Consider the following 22186-nt stretch of genomic DNA (forward strand, 5'->3'; position numbering starts at 1 on the left):
TTGGCGGAGCGGGGCCCGGCCCTGAGTCATGCCGCGGGGCGCGGGAGCGGGGGAGGGGGAGGCCCGGCCCGGCCCGGCCTGCCCGCCTGCCTTTCTTCTCCCGGGCGCGCACCTGGCTGCGGAGCGAGGGTGGCGGCGGGAGCTGCTGTGCGTCCCGCTCGCAGCTCCGGCCCCGGGAGGCGCGGGCTGGGTGGGAGCGGGGAGGCCGCTGTAACTGCGCACTCGAAATCTATCGCTCCCCTTGGGGCGCGGGCGCCCTCCCCACCGGCTGCCCCGGCCCCGCCGGATCTGCCCGCCGGCCGGCCTGCACGCTCGCTCCCTCCCTCCCTTCCGCCTGCCTGCCCCCCCCCCCGTGACCGCGGCCCCTGCATGGCTGGGGGCGCCCTGGGGGCTGCCCCTGCCTTTCCCTCCGGCCCCGCGGGCTCTTAGACCCCGGACCCTCGGGCCCCGCCTCCCGCTGCCCCGCGCCCTCACTCTGCCCCGGGACTGCCTGCCCCAGCCGTCCCAGGCCCTGCTCGTCCCAGGCCTCTGCTCTCATCTGCCCGTGAGCTTTTGTCCATAACCTCACTGGGCGCCGTTTTCGGGTGTTCACCTGCATTCTGTCCTCCCTGCCCTTCTTTGTGCCACCTCCTTTCACCCCCTCGCATCCCAGCCCTCCCCAGAGCCCTGTGACACTCATGTCTGTCTAGGAGCTGCTTGGTTGTACCTGGAGAAATTCCTCCGTGTCCCCAGTATCAGTGTGGCTGCTGGGGTTTTTTTTCCCCACAGCTCCTCCTTGTCACCTTCTCCAGGTTTCTCTTACTGTCAAGGACTGTGCACCACGCTTCCCCTTGTTGCCACCTACTGTTGTGGCCTTACCAGGGAAGGTGCCCCCTGTAACCTTTTATCTGGTTGGTTGGTTGTGCATTTCTTGCCTCCATCCAAATGACTAGTCCTGCAGGTTTTTTGTCGTTGGAAATAATCACCTCATTTGTTTCCCAGTAACTTTGCCACTGAAAGCTAACTGTGTCTTTACTGGCATCCTTTTCCCATCTTTCGTATTTCCTCTTCAAGTTATATTCTATCACCATCATTATACCCTCTTACCTTTCCCCTTTCAGTTTTCTTCCTCCCAGTAACTATTTCCTTCACTATGTTTTTTTGCCCTTCTGATCTTATTTTCCTGTCATTAAAACTTTCCTTGTGATCTCACCTAATACTCTTTTCCTTTGTAGACTCTCAGGCTGTCTCCCCCACTTTGTATTTAAATCCTCCAGCTGTGCCTTGAGGAGAAAGGAATTTAACCTTAGGTTGTCTGTATACTTGTCAGTCAGCACTAAGAGGACATGTTACTTACTTGTTTAACCTTATCTTGTTTTCATTTGTTTTGTTATTGACTTCCTCAACAACCTTTCCCCCAGTAACTGTGTTCATATATAGTCGTATACTTCCCACCTGATACGCACACAGCCTGATGCTAGTCTGGGAAAAAGAAAGTCTTGGAAATCCTTGTGGCAGGAGTAGGAGGAATGGTATGGGGGACCAGATACACCTAGTGGCCGTGTAACTTAAATTAGGCCAAAACCTGTTTGTAATAATGTATTGTGAAATGGCACTTAGTTGATATGGAGTGTATTTGGGATGCATCCTCTCTGGGGAAGTAGTGAGATACCTCATAGTGCCACAGTGCCCTAGTTCTTACTCTGGAGATGCTCACAGTGAACTGCTGTAATGTTGTGTATTGATGGTTGGGTGTCTGCGTTGTGATGACACTTTTGTCTCTGCTGATGGCCCTACTAGGAAGAAGTATTTTTCCTCTGCTTTGTGACTTCTCTTGTTTCTCGGTATTTGTTACCCAACTTCTTATTTTACCTCTTTCTTAGTTGCTTTAGTTCTTAAGATTGGTTAGATTTCACAGTCGTATCATCACCGTATATTCGAGGTGCAGTTGAAGCATTGGGCTAGTTGTCCAGTGGAGGCACAGGGAACACATTTGATCTCAGGAGTGATTTATACACCTAACTCTAGAGTCCAGGTTGGGTGCCTAGCGTTAGCAGCTCCTTATTTTCTCAGCTGAGTACATGCAAGTCCTAGTAACTCAACAGCAGCTTGGAGCAACCGAACCAGGTTTCCAATCTGAATGACCCCTCTGGAGAAAACTTTCCATTGCCCATCCAGCGATCACGTAGAGACCAGTTTCTTAGTTCAGACACCTAAATCAGGCATATGCGCCCTGCTTCTTGGCTGACAAAATAGTTGTGCTGGTTTGACTAAATTATTCTTCTTCTACCTCAGTCCTTTTTACACTGGTTTGAACTTGCCTTATAACTTGGGTCTGTTACTTAGACTGTCAGCATGAGCAAATCGCATTGCTTCAATTTAAATGATTTAAATTAATTTAAGCAAATTGATGTGTACCCTTATTTGAATACTAATTTGGGGATGGCTTGTTTGAATTTATCTTATTCTTAGTCTTGATGCAAGGTCTTACATTCTTGCTGTGTTGTTATGAAAACAGTACTGAGTCCTTTGAGAAGGTTATCTTAGATGTACAGCTTAAAAAGTGTTTTCTTACGACTTATACCTTAAGATCTGAGAGTGCAGCTTTTCATCTGTTGTGTTTTTCAAGTAGTGCCTAGTTTGTGTAGTCACAATTATTTCAGTAGAGCCAAGCTTAATGATGAGTCACATCCTGGATGTTAGTGGTTCTGTGAATTGGGTTATACCTGGAGTCTCCCCTCTTGGCATTGAGGTTTCTGGGTTTTTTTTAAAAAAGAAAATAAATTCCTTGTGGATGAAACAGCTTTAAAGATGTCCTACTTGCACTTCTACCTCTCTCAACATCAAAAACTTGTTGTGAATGTGAAGTGAGGAGGTTGTCTTGGTAAGAGGTTGCCAGTGTGTTGCAGGTGGATACCGATGTCATGTGTATGACACTTGTCAGCCAGGATTTTCTGATTTGCCCAGGACAGAATCAGATTAAAGTGTAAAGTGGCTGGGTGGCTGTGGTCTTCTACCTCCCGTGCTGTCCAACGGGTCCATCTGTGTGCGAAAACAGGGTAGGTGTCCTGCTTGGATGGGCATGCCAGGAGAATGTGCATAGGCAGTCCCTGCAGCCTGCAGGCTGGTACGGTCTTCCTGCTGCTCAGAGCTGGAAGAAAGAAGGGTGTGGAAAACTTGGTCTTGGAAGTTCTGTACGTGCTTTAGGAATGTGTGAACTTGCTTTAAACGGACCACTTGAGAGCTGGTGTTGTGTTTTTGACAAGGGTAAACTAATAACAGGTTTTAATTACTATATTTTTCAAGATCATCTCTGTGTAAAGAAGTGTTTTTTGGAACCAACATTTAGTCAGTAGAAGTTGTAAGCTATATAGCGTGCAAACTTAAACTACGTTTTTGGGTTTTTTTAGTTTGTCAAGGAGACCATTTGGTTTCCCTTACTTGTTAAGGTGAATTTTCAGTAAGAAAAGGCAAGAAAATGTAATGGTTGGAGAATTATAGAGAGCTGTTGAGCTTGTCTACATAAGTACCTTGCTATTTTATTGTAAGAGTTGTAGGTTTTTCAATGGAAGAACTACTACAGATTGGCTATTGATGTTTCTACAACACTGCAGTTCAGACCTGTTACAGACATGAATAAATAAATTTGTCATAAAATTGTCCTGAGCTGACGTGCCCTGCTGTAGTGCTGTAACTTGTAGCCTTTCACGTAACTAGAGATGGAGCATTGGCAGATTTAAACACTCACTGCATTATGCAGCACAAGTAGTTATATGAGGTTAAATCGGGGAATAGTTGCAGTACAGCTGCTGGGAGAAGCACTGGTTTAGGAAATACTGTGTGTCCCAGTGGGTAATTTTCTGACAGTTCTGTTTTTACGCACAGGACCTCTGATCCCACAACGTGAACTGCTTCATGTTGCTACCTCACCTCTTCTTATAAATGATACAGGTCAAAATGAAATACTTTTTTTTTTTTTTTGTAAACCAAACACTTCATTTAATGTAATACTTTCCAAATCCCTCTTCATCTGTGAACCTTGAAAAAAATGAATGAAGGCTACTGTGAAAATAGGAAAATATTAGTTCCATTTTGCACTTCAGGAAACCGGTAGAGAGTCATTTGTAAATTTTTGCCAGAGTTGGGATCTCTTGTGCCCTTATCCTCAAGATTGCCCTATGTTCTTTGTGAATTGTATGCTGGGCTTGTAAAAAGAAGCATGACCAGTAGGTCAAGGGAGATGATTCTCACCCTCTATTCTGCACTCATGAGACCTCACCTGCAGTGCTGCATCCAGCTCTGGAGTCCCCAGTGCAAGACCTGTTAGAGCAGGTCCAGAGGAGGCCACAAAGATGCTCAGGGGACTGGAGCCTGTCCTCTGTGAGGACAGGCTGAGAAAGTTGCGGTTGTTCAGCCTGGAGAAGAGAAGGCTCCGGGGAGACCTTAGAGTGGCCTTCCAGTGCTTAAATGGGGCTACAGGAATGGTGAGGAGGGTCCCTTTGTCAGGGAGTGGAGTGACAGGAGAAGGGGGTAAGGGTTTCAAACTCAAAGAGGGGAGATTGAGATTAGACATTAGGAAGAAACTTTTCACTGTGAGGGTGGTGAGACACTGGACCAGGTTGCCCAGAGAAGCTGTGGCTGCCCCCTCCCTGGCAGTGTTCAAGGCAAGGCTGGATGGGGCTTGGAGCAACTTGGTCTAGTGGAAGGCGTCCCTGCCCATGGCAGCGTGGGTTGGAACTAAGTGATCTTTAAGGTCCCTTCCAACCCAAACCTTTTTGTGATTCTTGAATAAATAGTGTAACTTTGATGTGATGTTCTTCCAAAAACCGAGGAAAAACTGTTATCTCCTTTTATTCCAATTCTGGTTGTTCTGGTTTTGGAGTCAGAAGGTTCACTGCTGTAGCTTGGCCTAGCAGGTACGAGACATTGCTTGACATCAGTATGAAGAATAAAAGATCAAATACATTTCCTCTGAGGTCTTTGTAGTTACACGCTAGCTTTGAGTATCAGTTCCATACTGTTGACTTCTTTTTTTCTTTAAATTAGAAGTACGTAAAGGTGATAGAAAACTCCTTGTCTTTGCGTTTCATTAAATTTGCTCTAGTTAATGGTGCTGTGTGTCTCCAACTTGGTGTTACTGTGAAGCAAAAGTGGAAACTCTTTATTTGCACATAGGATGGTGAGGGTCATGATGATCAAAAGTTTTTGCAGTGTGGGCAGCTTCTCACTCCGCTCTGGTGATGTACTGATCTTTTGAAGACATGCATATGCTTCTCTTCTCCCATTTTCGTGGAGAGAAGGGTGGTTTTGCGGCTGGGACCCAGATGTATTTGATTCATTAATATACAAGGTAGACAAAAATTGATTTTTTAAATTTAAAGCAGGGAGCTACAAGAATTTGTGTTACTAGGAATGCGGTTTCAACCATAGCTGAGCTCAAACTTCTGGTGTTTTTAATTTGTATCTGATGTAACTTGGCTTCCTGTTGCTCTGTGTGTTTAAGGTTGGACACTATCTTAATGTGGATTAGAGTTCAGAAGTAAGGCTGCTGGTGTGACCTTAGTTCACCATGTTATGGTCTGTAATTTAAACTTAATTTTATATGTTAATTTGCAAGCCTCTATAGTCTCACAGCAACGGAGACTGTCATCTGGAAGTTTTATCTAAAGTTTGGAGGACTGAATTGAGGGGGAAAAAAGAGGGTCATAGGAATAGTTCTTGTTTAGTTAGCAGCTAGTCCTTCCATCTTGCTTTTGATGGTAGCAATGTCATGGGCAAATGTTCTGCTTGCTTCTGGGTGGCCAAAGGAGAAACTTTTCACTGTACAATTGAAAACTTTTTTTTTTTTAAAAAATCATCGTTTTCTTAAGAAAACAGACAGTTCTCTTAATGTGCCTTTTTTTTTCCCAAGATAAATTTGGAACACTTTTGTTACCTCTGAAAGTGTACCTTTGCTAAAGTGCCATCACTAATAGGAGCAGTATAAAATCAAAACTGTATTTAAGTAATTAAATTGATTTTCTTAGGTTCTCATGCAGGCTTAGCTTTAAAACTTAATCATGCAAGCTAAATCAACAAGAAGCAGGATTTATGTGTGGTTGTTAGGGATGCACATCCGTTTTAACTTACATAAAATTAAGTTAAACTGGTTTACTTCTATACCAGGTGTGCCTGTTGCAATCATTAGAGGTCAAAACCGATTAAACATTTGCTGAAAATGATACTGAATTTACGCAGAACTAACTTTTTGTGAGGTATAAATTCTTTGCTATGAGTTAGGGCTGTTGCAGTTCAGAGTTCATAGTTGAACCACAAAAGTCATGTATGATTCCCTTTCTAGACTTTAATGAGAAAGTTCTCGTCCTTTTTGTTGCTGACTGTGCAAGTAAGTGTGCCTTGTCAATATTTAGGCATCTGGAATTAAATATGTAGGAGTTGTGCCGTTCATTGCTAAGTGTTCGCAGCATTATACTATAGTAGGAATCTAAATCGCTAGCAGATATATCTGTGCACTTAATGTAGACCTAATGCCCAAAAAAAAAGAAAAGAGGGGACAGCTGTTGCAGGGTAGTGATTTTTCTCACATGGAGGAAATGAGTGCGAGTAACTGCAACAGTCCCTGATTTGTAGGCTGTTCTTACTATATGACAGTTGCAATCCTTGTCACTTCTGAATGGAGCATTAGCATGAAGGTGACTATAGGAGGAAACTCTTCAGTAGTTAAGCCATGCTCTTGTATATTTGAACATCTGAAAATGTCAGACTGTGCCAGATGAATCCGTGTGACTATAATCTTTATTTATAAATGGAAGTGGCAAACTGCATTGCCTCGATCAGTGGAGCTCTTGCAAAAGTAACAAGATGAAAGATGCTGTAAAATTAGCAAACTGTTGGGTAGAGATTCCAGCCAGAATCATTAACATTAGTACTTTTTAAAGTTACTGGTAAGGATCACCAGCTTACAAGAGGGTGAGAGAACTTCGTATGGAAACATTGCAGGTGAAAATTCCTGTTTGCGTCTAAAAGGTCAGTATATGTTGTGGTTATAATGGAGGGGGATTTGTGTCGAGGTTCAAAGGCTTGCCAGGGTGTAAGAGCTAAGCATAATCAGTGCTTTAAGAAGCTATGAAGCTTGTTACTGCAGGCTCAGTTAAAAACCATGTAGGGTCTGCACCCTGTTGCTAGCACAGGAAGAGCTGAGACCTCAGGTCAGAAAGGACACTTCAGTTTAGGAGTAGTCTACAAACTTTGTACATAAGGATTACTTGAACAGCAAAAAAGTGAAATCTTTCAAAGACGGCCAAAGAAAACCTGAAAAGTTTTACCTGTATAGTAGTGTTAAGGATATAGTCCCTTATGTTATTTGCAAAGCTGATGCTGATGCAGTAAGTCTACCATGAAACTTTTCTTGTTGGCAGGGTTGTTAATATCGGCTGAAGTTTTCTTCAGCGGCAAGTGCAGAAGGGAGAGTTTGCTTGTATAGATCCATCAGCAAATCTTGTCTAGTCTAGATCTAGCCTCTGTTTATTAGGCAGCACGTATATGGTGGGTTTTTTGTTTTGTATTAGCTGTTGCATTACTGCAGTGAGATCGCTGTCAAATGTTGCAGGAACTGTTTGCTCAAGGAAGATGAGGGTAAAGCTGAAATCAAGAAGTGAAGGAAGAATGTTAAAGAACAAATAAAAGAATAGACAGAGAAGTGAAAAAGTGGCACATTCAAACTTGCTTGGCGCTCTTCTGAGGAATAGTCATTTATGTTTTGGAAAAAATCCTTGTAATCAGGCATCCAGATTAAAACCATGTTAGTTAAAAAAGGTTTTTAGTGAACGTGATCATACATAATTTAAGTAAATAAGAAAGGTGTAAAAACTGCCAGTTCCAAGTTACTTCCATATATTCTGTCTAAATTTGAAAATAAAGGTGAACTTAAGAGTGTTTTTATCTGTGAAGATCGCATCCAGGCTTTTGTTTCATTTTTTCAACTGGCAACTGTGTCATTGGCACACAAAGTAATGTAGGGGTGTATTCCTGATCGCGCTTTAGATATCATCGATCAGAGCTGTAACTTCGAGGAGGGGGTGTGGGAAGAACACTGAAGCCTTGAATGAAGGCATTGTTGGGGAGGTGTAGGAGCAACTGCTCAAAATTTACACCAAATATACACAACTTGGTATTAAACTACTGGCAAATTAAGTGTGCTTGCTTCTACTCTAAAGTACTTTTTTTTAAAAAATGCCACACGGAATGCTCTTGTCACCTGAAGACAACTTCTGGAAGGGAGGAGTGTATGCATGTATACATCTGTCTTTTCCTCATAATGTGATGAACTGAATTTAACACTCTTGAAAATAAGAGGAGCTAAAGCTTTTTCAAGCTACGTGTAACTCAGTATTTTGTGATAATAGAGAGAAACTGAACATTGTAATTTGCATAATTTGTCTCTTAAATACCTTTGATATTGAAAAGGGAGAAAAGATTCTAATATTTCTCTTCTGGTACTGATACAATTTCTGGAATAACCATTTTTTACAATAGTTGTGGTTTCATTTTGCTGGGGCACTGTAGAAATGTCTACTGTAGACAGATCCTCCAGATGTTGATTGATTAGACATTTGTAGCATGTGAGGTGCTAAGGCCATTATGCTTGCTCCTAGTCTTCCTTTAAAGATTGGGTCACTTTACATGCATAAACTGTCTGCCTGGTTTATAGTCTGTAGGTTTAGTGACCTAAAATACTTTTGGACAGAAATGTCAGCACTATAACATGATGCATGCAGGACTGTGGTTCAACTAAGCTATGTTGTGTTCTAGTTTTGAGGTCGTAATGGTGACATCAACGAAAGTCAAGTAGACACAAAATAATTAATTTTCAGGTACATGGATATAAAAATTAATTCTTTGTATTGAAATAATAAATTGTGAGTGCAAGTGCTTGTAGGGACAAAATAGAATAATTTCTTTTGTCTCTTTCCACTCCATCAAACAGAAATGTGTGCTAGAATGGAGATTGTGTCCTCTAGGATTCAAGAGATGTTTTTTAACCTGGAAAAAAAATTCCAAGAAACAGTTTATAAGTTGTAAAGTCAAAGAAGTAAAAGGTGAAAGTAAAGAGAATTTTTTGAATGTCACCCCACCCCAGTGCAGGATGATTAATCATGTGGATTGTACCTTGCAGGCTAACTGAGGTGGGGGGGTGGGGGTGCATTGTTTTCAGCTCTTTGCTTTGCATTTACACGCCTTTTCAAAAGGTGTGCATTAGCATGGCTTCAGGAGGAATCTTAAGCCTGGTTTGTAGGATGGATCACTTGCAGTGTCCCATTTGTGAAAATGCCCATGCTTGGTAACAGAGGATATATGAGTAATAATACATGGACTTCTTTAGTTGTGAGAGGGGTTTGGTTTATTTTTTGGTATGTTTTGTATCAAGCCTAACACTGAAAACAATAGATGTGCCTTTGGATGCTTATTGTTAGGCAGAAACTCACCAAATATTTTGATGTGGTAATACTTCAGGGTCCCTTCAGCTATAGTGATTTTGAAATCAATGTGAGCTAGAATATAAACCAGCATCCAGTATCTTAAGTTGTTTTTCAGATAGGATAAGAACAAGCAAACAGCTTGTGTTAGAACAAAGGTAGTGTTTAATGTGCTTCTGTTTTTAGTTTTTTAAAAATACTTTTTGTGTGCTTGCGTCGTATGGTGTTGGTTCAATCAGTATTGCACATCCTGAGTAAATAACCTTAGTAGTTGCCTTGGCTCAGTGTGGAGGTAGCAGAGACTTTGAGGGAGTAAAACTGGTTGTGAACTTCGAGTGTTGCTGTTCGCTGAGTACGAGAGCATCTGTTGAATTTCTGGATCAGACTTGCTGATTTACAGTAACAGGAGAGCAGGATAAAGTAAGTTAGAGGAGTCAAGCAGGAAAAATGGAGAGGAAAGAGTTTGGCAAGAGGAATTTAATCTTGCGTTTAAGTGTGTGCCAGTATTACACTTACTAGTTTTTCTTCTCTTCTGAAGCCAAAGATTAAAAGTTTATTATGCTTTATCCTTTCAGCACACAGGGCTGGTGTTTTGCTTGTTGTGGCCATTTAAGTGAATGTGGTCCCTGCACCAGTTTTTACAAAAGATGCCAAACTTCAGCCAGTGTCCAAATGAACTTGCATTGTGTTTTGTTGCATTCAGTTGTAGAAAATGCATTTGAGGCAGTGTACAGAGGTCAAATTCTGCCTTTTAATACACACTTGTAAACCTCTTAATGCTAAAGGTCTTTGAACTTATTCTTAATGGCATTCATTCCACCATAGCTTATTAGTGAAACTTGCTTCTCTTCCCTAATGTGTTTGGTTTTGGTATGATTAAGTCTGGTCACCTTAGCTCACACTATTAGGCATGACGAGAATGTTCTCCTCATGTCTGAAATTAGACAAGGGATAAAATACTGGGAAATGACTAAGTCTAGGTCCTGTGTCTTTAAAAAAAAAAAAAAGTGCTGTCTGGGCTCTCAGGTCAGCTGGAAGACCTTGGTCTGGACCTGTAAGTTCTTACTGGGCCAGGAAGCTGACAATTTCAAATTCTATCTGTAATTATTGAAGTAAGCTATCTTGAAATCTGTACTTAGTAATAAGTGATTGTGGGAGAACAACAGGTGATGCTTAGGCCTTGAAGCTGTGAAGCTGAAAGTTATTTTGTATTAGGACATGAAAGTGAGGTAGTCGCTCCAGCAGATGGCTTGAGATGCTGTAAATCTGGTGGATTTTATCATGTTTTTAGATAAAAGTAGGGTTAACGTTCAGCCTCTTTTATAGGCCTCATTTGGAATACACATCATGTTCCTCAGATGGGCTATCTAAAAGAAATACTATTTATTATTAGACAATTAGTAAAACCAAACCCACTGTTTTCCAATGTGATGTGTTTCATTGCATATGAAGTGTGTCATGTCGTGTTCCCCACAGTAATGAAAATAGCATTTCCCTCTGTCCTCCAAAGTTGTTATTCTAAGTTTTGGCAGAAATATTACCTCCTTTTGACGGTCAGCATGGGCAGAAATGGCAGTTTTGTTTGACAGTGTTGTGATTGTAGCACTTGAATGCAGGGTTGAAAGACAGAATGGCATTGAACACCATCATGCTGCTGCATCAAATTGTGTATATGTATCGGCTGGAAACTGTAGGGGAAAATTTTTTTTTTCATATAAGTGTAGCTGGTCCTGAAGCTGTCATGAAGTCTGGGTTCTCTGGTCCAGAGCTACAGAGCGGACGTTGCAAGTTGGGCAGGTGGGTCTGTCCATGAAGAAAATTTGATCTGTTCGGGCAAGAAAGCATGGGGACAGTCAGATCGAGACTGTCTTGTGCATAATCCTGCCAACAGCACTTCGGCAAGTGAGAGGTCGCACTGATGTAAAGGTTATACTTAATGTTGAGGTTTTAATTCAACTGTAGCGATTCATGGTTCTTGGCAGCTGCCCACAGCCTGGACACTGGGAAGTGGTAGACTGCTAAACTTTTTTTTCTCCCTCTTTGTAAGTTTAGCAATCAGGACGTTGGGTAAAGAGATGCAGTGTGACTACTGTGGACCACATTTGACCTTCCAGAATTGTTTGCCTAGGAGATGTTTTCTCCTTGTGTGAATCACAAAAATAATTTTGAAAACTATGCTTGCACTTCTCGCATGAAATAGAATTTCATATTTTCACTGGGTGTTTACAGTTGTGCTGAGTAACAAAGCCTCGGCTTACTCCTCATCTCTCTAAACATGTAACACCTTAGCTTGGTTTAACTGCCAAGTACAAATAGTTCCTTTCATAAATATCCTTTTGTAGTTAAAGTGTTCTCACCCAGTGGAACTTTACTCTTGTTAAGGTAATATATTAATAATTACCTTTCTATTTTTCTGCACATGAATAAATTTGCAAAAAAATTAGTAGTAGTTCATAGCATTATTCATCTATTGCTTTGTTTCCCAACTGTGTTAACTGATAACTAACTGGAAGAAGTAAATTATTTGAGTCTAGGAAGTTAGTGACATGATGTTGTCATTCTGTATTCATGTCTTCAGTTGTGAAATTCAAATTGGAAGCCAGCCAGGGGATAGTGAGGTGATGTTATCAAATGCAGTGGGATTTATTGCTTATAAAGAATATTTCTATGTAGTGGACTGCATGAGAAAATAAAAATAAAAATTAAGTTCTTTCTCATGGCATTGGTTTTAATGGCCACATCCTGACGTAAATACAGAGGGTTGCTTTAGGAAAGGGGAAGGGAAAATTAGTACAGTGTGAATGAGGAACACCTTGAGTTTAAAAGATTCCGGGGAAAAGTAGCATTTGTAGATGCACCAGGGTACATAAAACCTAGGAGATGTGTAATTAGAGAAGAAAGTTAAATATTTCCAATGTTGTAGAGGGGGGAACTCCACATCTGCTGGGCAGCCAGTGATGGCAGGCTTGCAATGGAAGGGTGGCTGCCTCTTACCAGCACCTGGAGAGATGTCTGAGTTAGAGCCCTGGCTGTCGCTTCTCTCTGTGGGCTGCCTAGGAAGGGATGTTGGCCCAGTTGTGAGCTATTGTGATGTTTATGTTTTCTGCTAGCTGGCAAGGAGGTGGCCTTTTGTTACGAACTTTTGTACAGCAGTGAAGCATTTTGTATTAGTTACACCAAAATATTTTTACTAAAATGCACCCTAGTTCTAGGCTGCTTGCTTTTTACAGATTAATAAGGGAGTAATGGTCAGTTACTTTTTACACATACTGCAGTTGTAGTAGAGTTGTACATTCCTAACCGTGTCTTCTCTTGCTTTTGTGGAGAGTTCAAATAATACCAGATTTAAGGAACCAAAAAGTTTCTTCCTCCCAGGGTTGTAAAGATTGACTTAACTTTCTTGCTTTCAGTTGCGATGCTGATGTAGGATCATAGTCCAAGATCGTGGGTGTGTGACGTGCACAGACTGTTTCCCGCAGTAGAGGCGAATGGCCACTCATGGACCTTTGTTCTTTCTGGCTTTCAGTGTTCAGTCGTGGAAGTCTGTCATTATTAGTACTGCAGCAGGTTTGATTTCCAGAAGTTAAAGAAGTTGAATACAAACAAGTTATGATCTGTATTACACTTCAGCATGATGATGTGTTATTCCCGTGTGTCTCCAGTAGCCAGTTTGCTGTAATCATAGAAACAGAGTGGCAACACTGAATTTTAAGTATATGTTTTATAAGATATATATTGATTTAATTCTTGTTCTTCCACTAATCTAAGTAATTGTTGCTCGTGTAAAAAGAAAACTTAGCTACAGAAACAGTTTATGTCTTGACTGAAATGAGACTGTACTTGTTGCATAGATTGACATAATGAAAATACTTCTCAGTTTTTTTACTTAGAGCTTGAGATTTAAATGCTTGTGGATGATGGATAGCAAAGAACTATGAGGAGTGGTGACTTGTGTGTTACTGCAGTAAGGACCAAAAATACTTAAGAAATGTCACTATCTTAGCTGGTCTTTTTAGGGTCAAGGAGGAAAGGCAGAGGTCCTACAGATAATTGGGCAGGGGTCAGACAGGGTATAAAAGAATACTAAATCTTTAAAACAGTGTGAAGCCTGAAGTGGAACATGCAAGAACGTGCAATAGCCTAGAAGTGGCTGTGACAAAACACCTATGACATACTGTAGATCCTGGAGGAATATCTTTTATTTTCCATTGCTCGAAGGTCAAAAACAAATAACGTGATTTATCAGGTCACTATCTATACTGCCCTTGAAATTATGGAAGGGTTCATGGGAGCCTTGGCCAGCAGGCTCCATTACAGGACAGGTTTGTCATAAAGCTGTATTCTTGTCTATAGAAGCATGGCAAAAAGTCATCATGTTTCACTGTGTTTTGAGTATTTCAGTGAATGGGCTCTAGGGTACAGAATCACAGAATGCTTTGGGTTGGGACCTTTAAAGATCACCTACTTCCAAATCTCCTGCCATGGGCAGGGACATCTTCCACTAGAGCAGGTTGCTCCCAGCCCCATCCAACCTGGCCTTGAACCTTGCCAGGGAGGGGGTAGCCACAGCTTCTCTGGGCAGCCTGTGCCAGTGCCTCACCACCCTCGTAATATATCCAATCTAAATCTACCTTCTTTCAACTTACAGTCATTGACCCTTGTCCTGTCACTGCAGTCCCTAGTAAAAAGTCTTTTCTCCATATTTCTTTGAAGCTCCCTTTGTATATTGAAAGGTTGCTATAAGAGTAAGTGGATCCTGACTTATTACAACTCTGTGATTTAAAAATACTGTTGCCTCCTTTGTCGTTTTCGGCTGTCGTCTTAATTTTGTTGCTATGGTGGATGAGATGTTAAAATTGTAAACTATTTTTAAGGGCTTGTGTAAAAATAGATCTTCTCTGCTTGGTATTCTCAGTACTCCTTTCCAGGTGCTGTTTTCCTACCCATGTCATTTCATGAGTCTGATGAGTTGATTACCATCTTTTCACTACCTCCCAAACTTTGTGTGCTTAAGCACTTGTGGGAGTATTGCATCTTCTTAGTTTCTTACTCTTTCATTCACAATTCATGCAGTCTTTATTTTGTGCACTCCATTAGCTGTTCTTTCTTCTCACCATTATTGGCTGTGTATTCTCATGCTGGTAAGATGACATTGAAGGAAGTGGCATTCATTTACTTAGCGAAGAAATTATTATAAGCAGACGTTTACCAGATAGAAAAATTCTCTGCTCCCAAAATACCTTGGGCTTTCAGGTTATCTGTAATAGAATTGCATATCTGGAAGAGTTATTGATAACTGAAGAAAAATAGTTATTTTTGGTATCTTCTGGTTAATCTTGAATATCCATCAGGATGCTTGTTAAACAAGAGTTACCACAGAACCTTGGGTTGTTGGGAAATACCGGCGTTCTACTATTGTATAGTGAGGAAACGCTTCTTAGTAGGACAGTGTCTGCTGCTTGGAAAGATTGTTACCCTTACGTTTTCTTATTACCATTAGGGTTTTATTGTCAGCGGTGCTGACCTAAGTACCTGTGAGCTTTGCACAGATCTGGGCACTAGCAGTCACGTCTTGTGGTGGATTGGAGAAAGTTATGTTCCTTGGTTCTGGTATTTTACATCTCATCATGGATTTCTCATCTGTGTAAATGAAAATGCTTCAATGAAATCGTTAATTTTGTATCTTTTTATCTGGTGTGAATGAATGTGGACTGTTGGATAATGTGTATATTTTCCTTTTGCAGATTATCTTCCTGGGAAACATCACTCTTTATATGTAAAGACTGTCTCGCTGAGTTGCTGCAACCGAGTTTAGAATGTTACTTGACTTGTGATTCTGATGGAGGAATAACCAGATCTCAGGCTGCTGCACTGGAAGACTTTACAGGAAATACAAAATGTCATCAAATAGGAGTCAGAACCCACATGGACTTAAACAGATTGGTCTTGACCAGATATGGGATGACCTAAGAGCTGGAATTCAACAGGTTTACACCAGACAAAGTATGGCAAAATCCAGATACATGGAACTCTACACGTATCCTAACGCCTAAGCCAGTTAGTACTTTCCCTGTTAGTAGATCAGAGATAGCTTTTTACTTTTCTAAACTCAAAATTGCATCATAACGGTTTGGCTTAGTGGCTTTTAAGAATATGTTTTTATTTTGAAGATTAGCCTTCTCTGTTTATTCTTAATGGCGAATAAGCAGGAACATTCTGTTGTCTGGAAAACTGTCTTCATAATTATGGCTACCTCTGAATTTCAGGTTTGATTACCGAAAGGAAACAGAAATTCTTTCTCCTTGGTGTGTTAGTCTCTGGCATTATGCTGCAGGTCTTATTGGTGATAATGTCTGGTTCCCTGGAAAATGTTTTCTCTTGTAGTAACCTCAGAGTAGTGCTTTACTCTTGAGTTGGCTTTATGATTTTCCAGCTAGAATGAGAATGTGCCCAGTAGGTTTCTCTTGAATTTCTAGCTTGCATGAGAGCTATTGAAATTTTCCAGCATCTGCCTGTTCTGAGAGTTGTTATGAGCTGGTGAAAGGGGGTTGTGTTCATTCTTGTGTGTATGCTGAAGTACTGTTTGGAAGATTGTAGGAAACTTGTTCTGTCATGTAGCTCATAAGGATCTTTTATAACTGATTTGAAGGAGAGGTGTGCCTCTTGCTGTATTGTAGCTTCAGTGTTTGACTTCAGGACTTTGGAAAGTGAGAAATCTTTCTTGTGTGTTCCACCTATAAAGTGGTGTGTAAATGGATTTGATGAGGAACCACCTCTGTTTTGCATCTGTTCTGTGTTCACTCCTGTAACATTGTACTGCACTGCTTAACAATATGGTGGCACAGCAAAGTGTGTAGACATATGATAAAAGAATTGATGGCTGAATACATTTCCTATCTTACTTGAAGTAGTTCTACTACTTCATCAGGTTTTTGAGGTTTTTTTAAGTAAAGGTTATTGTTCTGATACATAAATCAACATCTAAAGCTGCTGTTGGAACTGATTTGGAACTGCATATCAAATTTTAGTCTGTGTTTGTATTTTTTTTGAAAGGATAGAGCTTTTATAAAAGCGAGAGGAGCTGGAAGGCTATAAAGCAATTAATTCTGTAGTTCTCTGGACTTTCTAAGGAGATAGAGAAGTTTGTTTCCTGTACATGTAATCTCAGAGTTGATGTGTATCTTATGCGAGCCTGCAGCATCCATGCTCCTGGGGTGTCGGGGGAAAAACCATGAGCAGTCTGCTGAGTATTTCTAGGATACTTCTTTAATAGTGATGCGGAGATGAAATAATGTTTGGTTTAGGGTCAGAACTTTTCCTAAAACTTAAAATTACTGGTTTCTTGCAGCGCTAGGTTCAGCATTGATTTCAGTTCACTGAATGAAGCAAGTCTGCAAAAGTTGAATGAGTGTCTGATAGAAGTCTGACATGTAGTAGAACCTCTTGAGAGAGTTTTTTCTTATGAGTGCCTTTAATATAGTCCTGTTAGTGAGGTCTGTCAAGCAGGGCAGCTGAAGACTAAGTACTTATTAGAATGGTAATGTTAAAACACTTGCGTTTTTTTTCCTCTCTTCCTGATATTCTTAAATATTCTTGGAATGAAGCTGCAAAAGGGGTATGTTGTCTATTAACTACTCATTCCTTCTTGTTGCTGCTTCAAGGAGTTGTTGTGTCCAAAACTAAGGACAGGTTTTGTTACTTTCCAAAGTAAATTATTTTAGTTGATAATTCTGGTGATTGACTTTCATTTGTGGATTAATTTAATAGTCTGATAACTCAGAATATTTGACACTGGTTAGGCTAAGGGGTTTTAATCTACTATGAAGATAACAGCTCACTTTGCATCCTATATCAAGTGCGCATGTTCAAAAGTTACACTTCAAAGTGTACTCCCCTTTCAGATGTGCTTCCTGTAACACATTTGCTCACTCTTTGTGTACAGCAAGTCTAGCAGATTGACGGACTATTTATTTCGTATGCTGGATGTGACAGCAGTTTGGAAATCTTGCTCAGTGGACAGTTTAGTCATCTCCTCATCCTCTTTCTCTTTTGTCCCTTGTTCCCTCCTTTTTTTTTTTTTTTTCTTTTCTTTTTTCAGGGTGTCGCTCCTGAAGTGAACTCCATTTCATCCCTCTAATTTATAAGAGGAGGAGAACCTGCATACAAACAAACCTACCTTTAGTCCTGTGTCTGGTATTGAATTTTCAGTCAAAATTGATTTGAGACAGGGAATTTTTTGTTGGGCTTTGTTCAAGAGAATCTGGGAAAGAATGGGAAGAGTTATGCAATTCAGACAGTTTGGACCTCCATCCTACCTCCACTAATTTTTCTTTTTTCAGAGTGTGTCTTCGTGAGACCCTAGATTCAGTCTCCAAGTACAGGCCAGAGCTTGTACTTAGGGTGGTGGTTATCCTTCATTCCAGTGGGAGGAGGAGGAGGTTGACTATTCCGGGGGTTTTCTAGATCTGAAAATACTGAAGAGATGAACCAAGAAACCTTGTTTCTGAATGGTGGTTATAAAGATCCTCACCCCTACTTTTTCTAATTTAGATTCACTTGTGCTTGTGATTGTATTCTTTGTCAGATCGGATGATCACCAAATGTTTTTCAGTACTGCATATACTTCTGTGATTTATTTTGCCGTGCCAGCTGTGCCAAAGCACCTAACCAGGAGAGCAGTCCTTTACATGATTACAAAGATCAATGTACTCATGTACTTTACTTTCTTTGTGTTTCCTATTGAGAATTTACAACTTCCGTAAAGAAACAGAATTCCTTCAGAATGGGGCTTGCTGTGGAAGATGAGACTGGTTGTGTGGCTTGTTGTTTGGGTTTTTTTTTTCTTCCCATGTTGAGATTCTTGAAAATGAAATCCTTTATCTGGATGCTTTTCTGTCCCTTGCCCAGATACTAAGTAATTTCTAGCACTGAAGAGCCTAGTAGCTCCTGCAATAGTAACTGACATCTAACAGGCTGTATTGCAAGCTAGCATAGAGCTACATGCCAAGCGTTGACTTCATGCAGGAAAGAGAAATAGTCAATAAGGTTAACTAGATTTCTAGGAACAGCAGACCTAACAGCATTACTCATGTTCTGAGGGAAGGGTCTTTTTATCCTGTTTTGCCTTTAGTGGCAATTAGCTTGGAGGCTGTTAGCCACAGGACTAGGTTGAAAAAGTCAATGTAAGAGCAGTGATAAAGTTACTCAGGAGTCACTGGTGGAACTCGGGAGGGCAACAGCAAGTTTTGGTACACTGCACCTGAGAGAGTGGTTCATTGAGAAGTAATTCTCTCTGCTTTGTGCCAAGGGAAAAAGTTCAAGCTGCTGTATGGAACCCCGTTTGTTGCAATTAGGTGTGGAGTAATAAAACTGTAGTATCAATGTATACAGAGTATCTGTCCATGGCATTTGGAGGAAACTGCCAGTTTGTTTGAGAGAGAACTGTTCATGTGCATAGCAAGTTGCAAGCTGCTGTTTTCAATTGGTGGAAGACCTGTTACTTCGTTTACTAGAATTATTCTTCCTCGACTTACTCATATTGCTGTAAGTCACTTGTCTTTATGGCCACCTCTCCTTAAACTCGTTTTGGCACTGACAGAATATTTGTGCATCTTGTGCTAGTTTTATTTTGGGCAGGAGGTGATGCCTGTTTTTAAAACTAATCATGTGGTGAGTCTGTAACTTATTTTCCTCAGGCCTCATGATATGAGAGGATGAATTGAGATTTACATACACTTGGATTTAAACTCTGCAGTGGAGAGAATGAAAGGATTTTGTTACTCTTCTTATTTTATATATCTTAAGCAGATTCTCAGACCAGGTACTAGACTATCAGAAAACTTCCCTGCACTATATTAAACTAGAAGGATTTTTCGTAGTGGCTTACACAAAAAGCTGAATAACTTTCTGAAATTCTTACTTTTTTCCTCCAAGCATAAGTGAACTTCTCAGTTTCCAGACATGATTGGTGAATGGACAGCTTAGTAGTGGGCTTTTATTTCATAGGTGTGTAGTTATTTGAAATGTCAAAATGACTTTTTTTGGCATAAACTCATGCTTTCAGTGTCGTGAGATAGAAAACATAATCCGAGAAGCATTTTTAAGGAATTATTTTAAACACTGTAGTGAATTTATGACCATACTGAGCAGAACAACCTTTTTGTCTAGTTTTAATATTTAAAGAAAATTCAACTGGGAAAAATAAGACTCCAAATACCATTAATTTATCACCAGTGAGGTGTTTACCTACATGAAGATAACTTAAAATCTTTTCGTTGATAAGAAGGAGAGTATACAGTACTGTGGAAAGTGAGGTTTTACTAAAAAGTTCATCTGTAATGTCCAAATGGGCTTTCAAAGCCTTTTGAACGTTGTGTACATAAAAATCATACTGTTGATTTCAGCAGTTGCTATAATACACTTGAGTAGTTGTGTTTGGCATAATTACCATTTAGCTCTTACATGAAACTTTGAAGTAAAATGACTGAATTTACTATGACTTAAAATTTGCTCAAGTCTTGCCCCCACAAAGTGGATTTTACAAATGTTTCATATATTGTTGTTCCATTATTAGCCACAATAATTCTTTTCAAAAGTAATTACTGTAAGTATTTTAAAGTAAGGTTAGGTAAAGGTTAGGTTGTTCTGTCACACTTCATTATTTTATGAAAAGTCTTTTCCATGTTCCTGAATTTGCTTATTGTGATTGAATTTTGTTAACTGATTTTAATGAAGTGGTAGTTCCTAGTTATCCATCGGACCAAGTGTAAGTAATTATACATCACAAAAGGTTACTGTGATCTCTTTTACAAGCTGGGATTTTTTTTCCTGGATATTGGCAAGTGGTAAAGGAAGATTGTGTTAAATAATAGTGTAGTATGCTTACATTGTAAAAATATGAGATGACTCAGGATAATCTGTCTGTTGATAAATAGAATGCATAAATACATTTGACATTTATTTTGCATGTGGATAGATTCAGCACCAGTAGTACATGTTGCCCAAGCAAAACCATGAAACCCTTCTTGAGGCATCCATCAAGAGGTCTTTTGTAGTTGCTTCTATTGCAATCCTTGTCCTAGTGGCTTTCACTGGAATTCCTGTATTTTAGTAGGATTTTAGATCAGCAGCTGTATATTAAAACTGTGAGAATCTTTTATTTTCTGATCACGTGTCTCTGCTGTTACCAGGCAGCGTGTTCTGTTGGTTTGAGTTTTTTCTGAACAGATGATTATGCTTTTTCTCTACAGAAATGATACTGGGGTGTTAGGGCATGCACTTTTGAAACCTCAGAAACCGTTCCACTTCCTCTTGAGATTCTCTCACTCTAAGCCATCCTTTCACTTTAATGTTGGGTTGTTTCAGGTCATTCTGGATACATCAAAGCAGCCTCTGCTGTCTGCTAGTATTAATCCTGCTTGTATTCAATGTGATATTTCATAGTGTTTCTCATGTGCCAGTTAATGCTTACGTGGGAACACAAAGGTAGAAGTAAGTATATTTGTTCACACGTTCAAAGGGTACGTAATACACCTTTCCTTGTGTGGAAAGGTAGGTCTAATTGTATGGGTTTATATATAAATTTTTAAAAACTGCTGCTTCAGTTTGAAAGAAGTGTGGAGTATGTTTATATTAGTGCAATTGGTTCCTTTTCTTTATGTTCCTCTCCACAATGATGGCTTGCTGTTCTACTTGCTTTTTATAGTAACCAAGAATATTCTGTACAAACCCAACTTCTGCCAATGCAAAGAACTTTGAACTTAAAAGCCACCTCCGTTACAGTGGTTCTGACGCTTCCTAGCATAAAGACTGTACACTTTGTATATGCATTTGGCTTTGAAAATATGTATTTTCCTTGCAAGTCAGTGCTGCTCTGTTGTTCTTTTGAGTTTATGCCATGAAGAGGGAAACAAGAAGTTATCTATTGGCCTTCAGATGGCTTTTGCTGGAAGCTTATCTGATCTCGGACTTGTAGAAACGTGTCTGAGCTCAGTTATGCCAGGATTTTCATAACAGCTGCATGGCTGATGCTGTAATAGCTCCTTCAGTCCCAGCCTCAGTCCTTCCCTGACTAAAACAGGGATGATTTAACAGTGCAATTGTATCTAATCTTAAGACTTAAATGTGCAATTGATCTTAGGATAAAGTGAAACACAAATTGAGAATGTGCAGAGTTGGGGGCAGGGTCTTAATTTTTTTGTTTTGTTTTATTTTCTTGGAACTGCTCTGGGAGTTAACCCTTCCTTACTGGATGACAAACTGAACATTCTTGTAATAGGTTCTTGCTGATACCTCCCTGAAAAGAATGAAGGTTTCAGCTTTTTTTTTTTGTTATACTGCTGCTCCTCACAAAGCTGAAGTGGGTGTTTAAAGCACTTGTTAGGAAGAGTGATTGCTTTCTGGCAACCTCATCATTTCAAAAACTTGTGCAAAATTCCTTCATCTGTTTGGTTTATGAAACGTTGAAGTCACATAGGCATGTCCACTTCTCTTAGCAGCTTTACTTATGAGTGAGGTGGCTTTGTGAGGTTTGCACAGCCTAATCTTCTGGACACACAGGAATTAAAATGGCTTTAATAACTTTGAAGAAAATATGTAAAGCTGTTCTCCAGTAAATACCATAAGCTGTATTGTTTGGTTTTAGAAGAATACAAAACTTCCATAATCTTTCTTAGCAATTTTCCTATCAGTATTTTCAGTAACTTTCTGTATGTTGTTCTTGCATGCCTTTG

General features: G+C 40.1%; 1 protein-coding gene across 4 annotated transcripts in view; it reads left to right on the forward strand.

The window, feature by feature from the left end:
* The window catches only part of CUL1 (cullin 1), a 51884-nt gene that overhangs the window by 136 nt on the left and 29562 nt on the right, over positions 1 to 22186 (forward strand). For 3 of the 4 annotated variants that reach the window (XM_086467817.1, XM_086467819.1, XM_086467821.1), the window contains exon 2: positions 15200 to 15492. In XM_086467817.1, coding sequence (XP_086323943.1) covers positions 15353 to 15492 — 140 coding nt within the window. In that variant the 5' untranslated portion in view covers positions 15200 to 15352. Of the gene's footprint in view, positions 1 to 3899; positions 3931 to 15199; positions 15493 to 22186 lie in introns of those variants that run through there. The other variant, XM_086467818.1, reaches the window with a different exon arrangement.

Source organism: Leptosomus discolor, chromosome 7 (genome assembly GCF_034619465.1).
Source record: "Leptosomus discolor isolate bLepDis1 chromosome 7, bLepDis1.hap2, whole genome shotgun sequence".
NCBI lineage: Eukaryota > Metazoa > Chordata > Aves > Leptosomiformes > Leptosomidae > Leptosomus > Leptosomus discolor.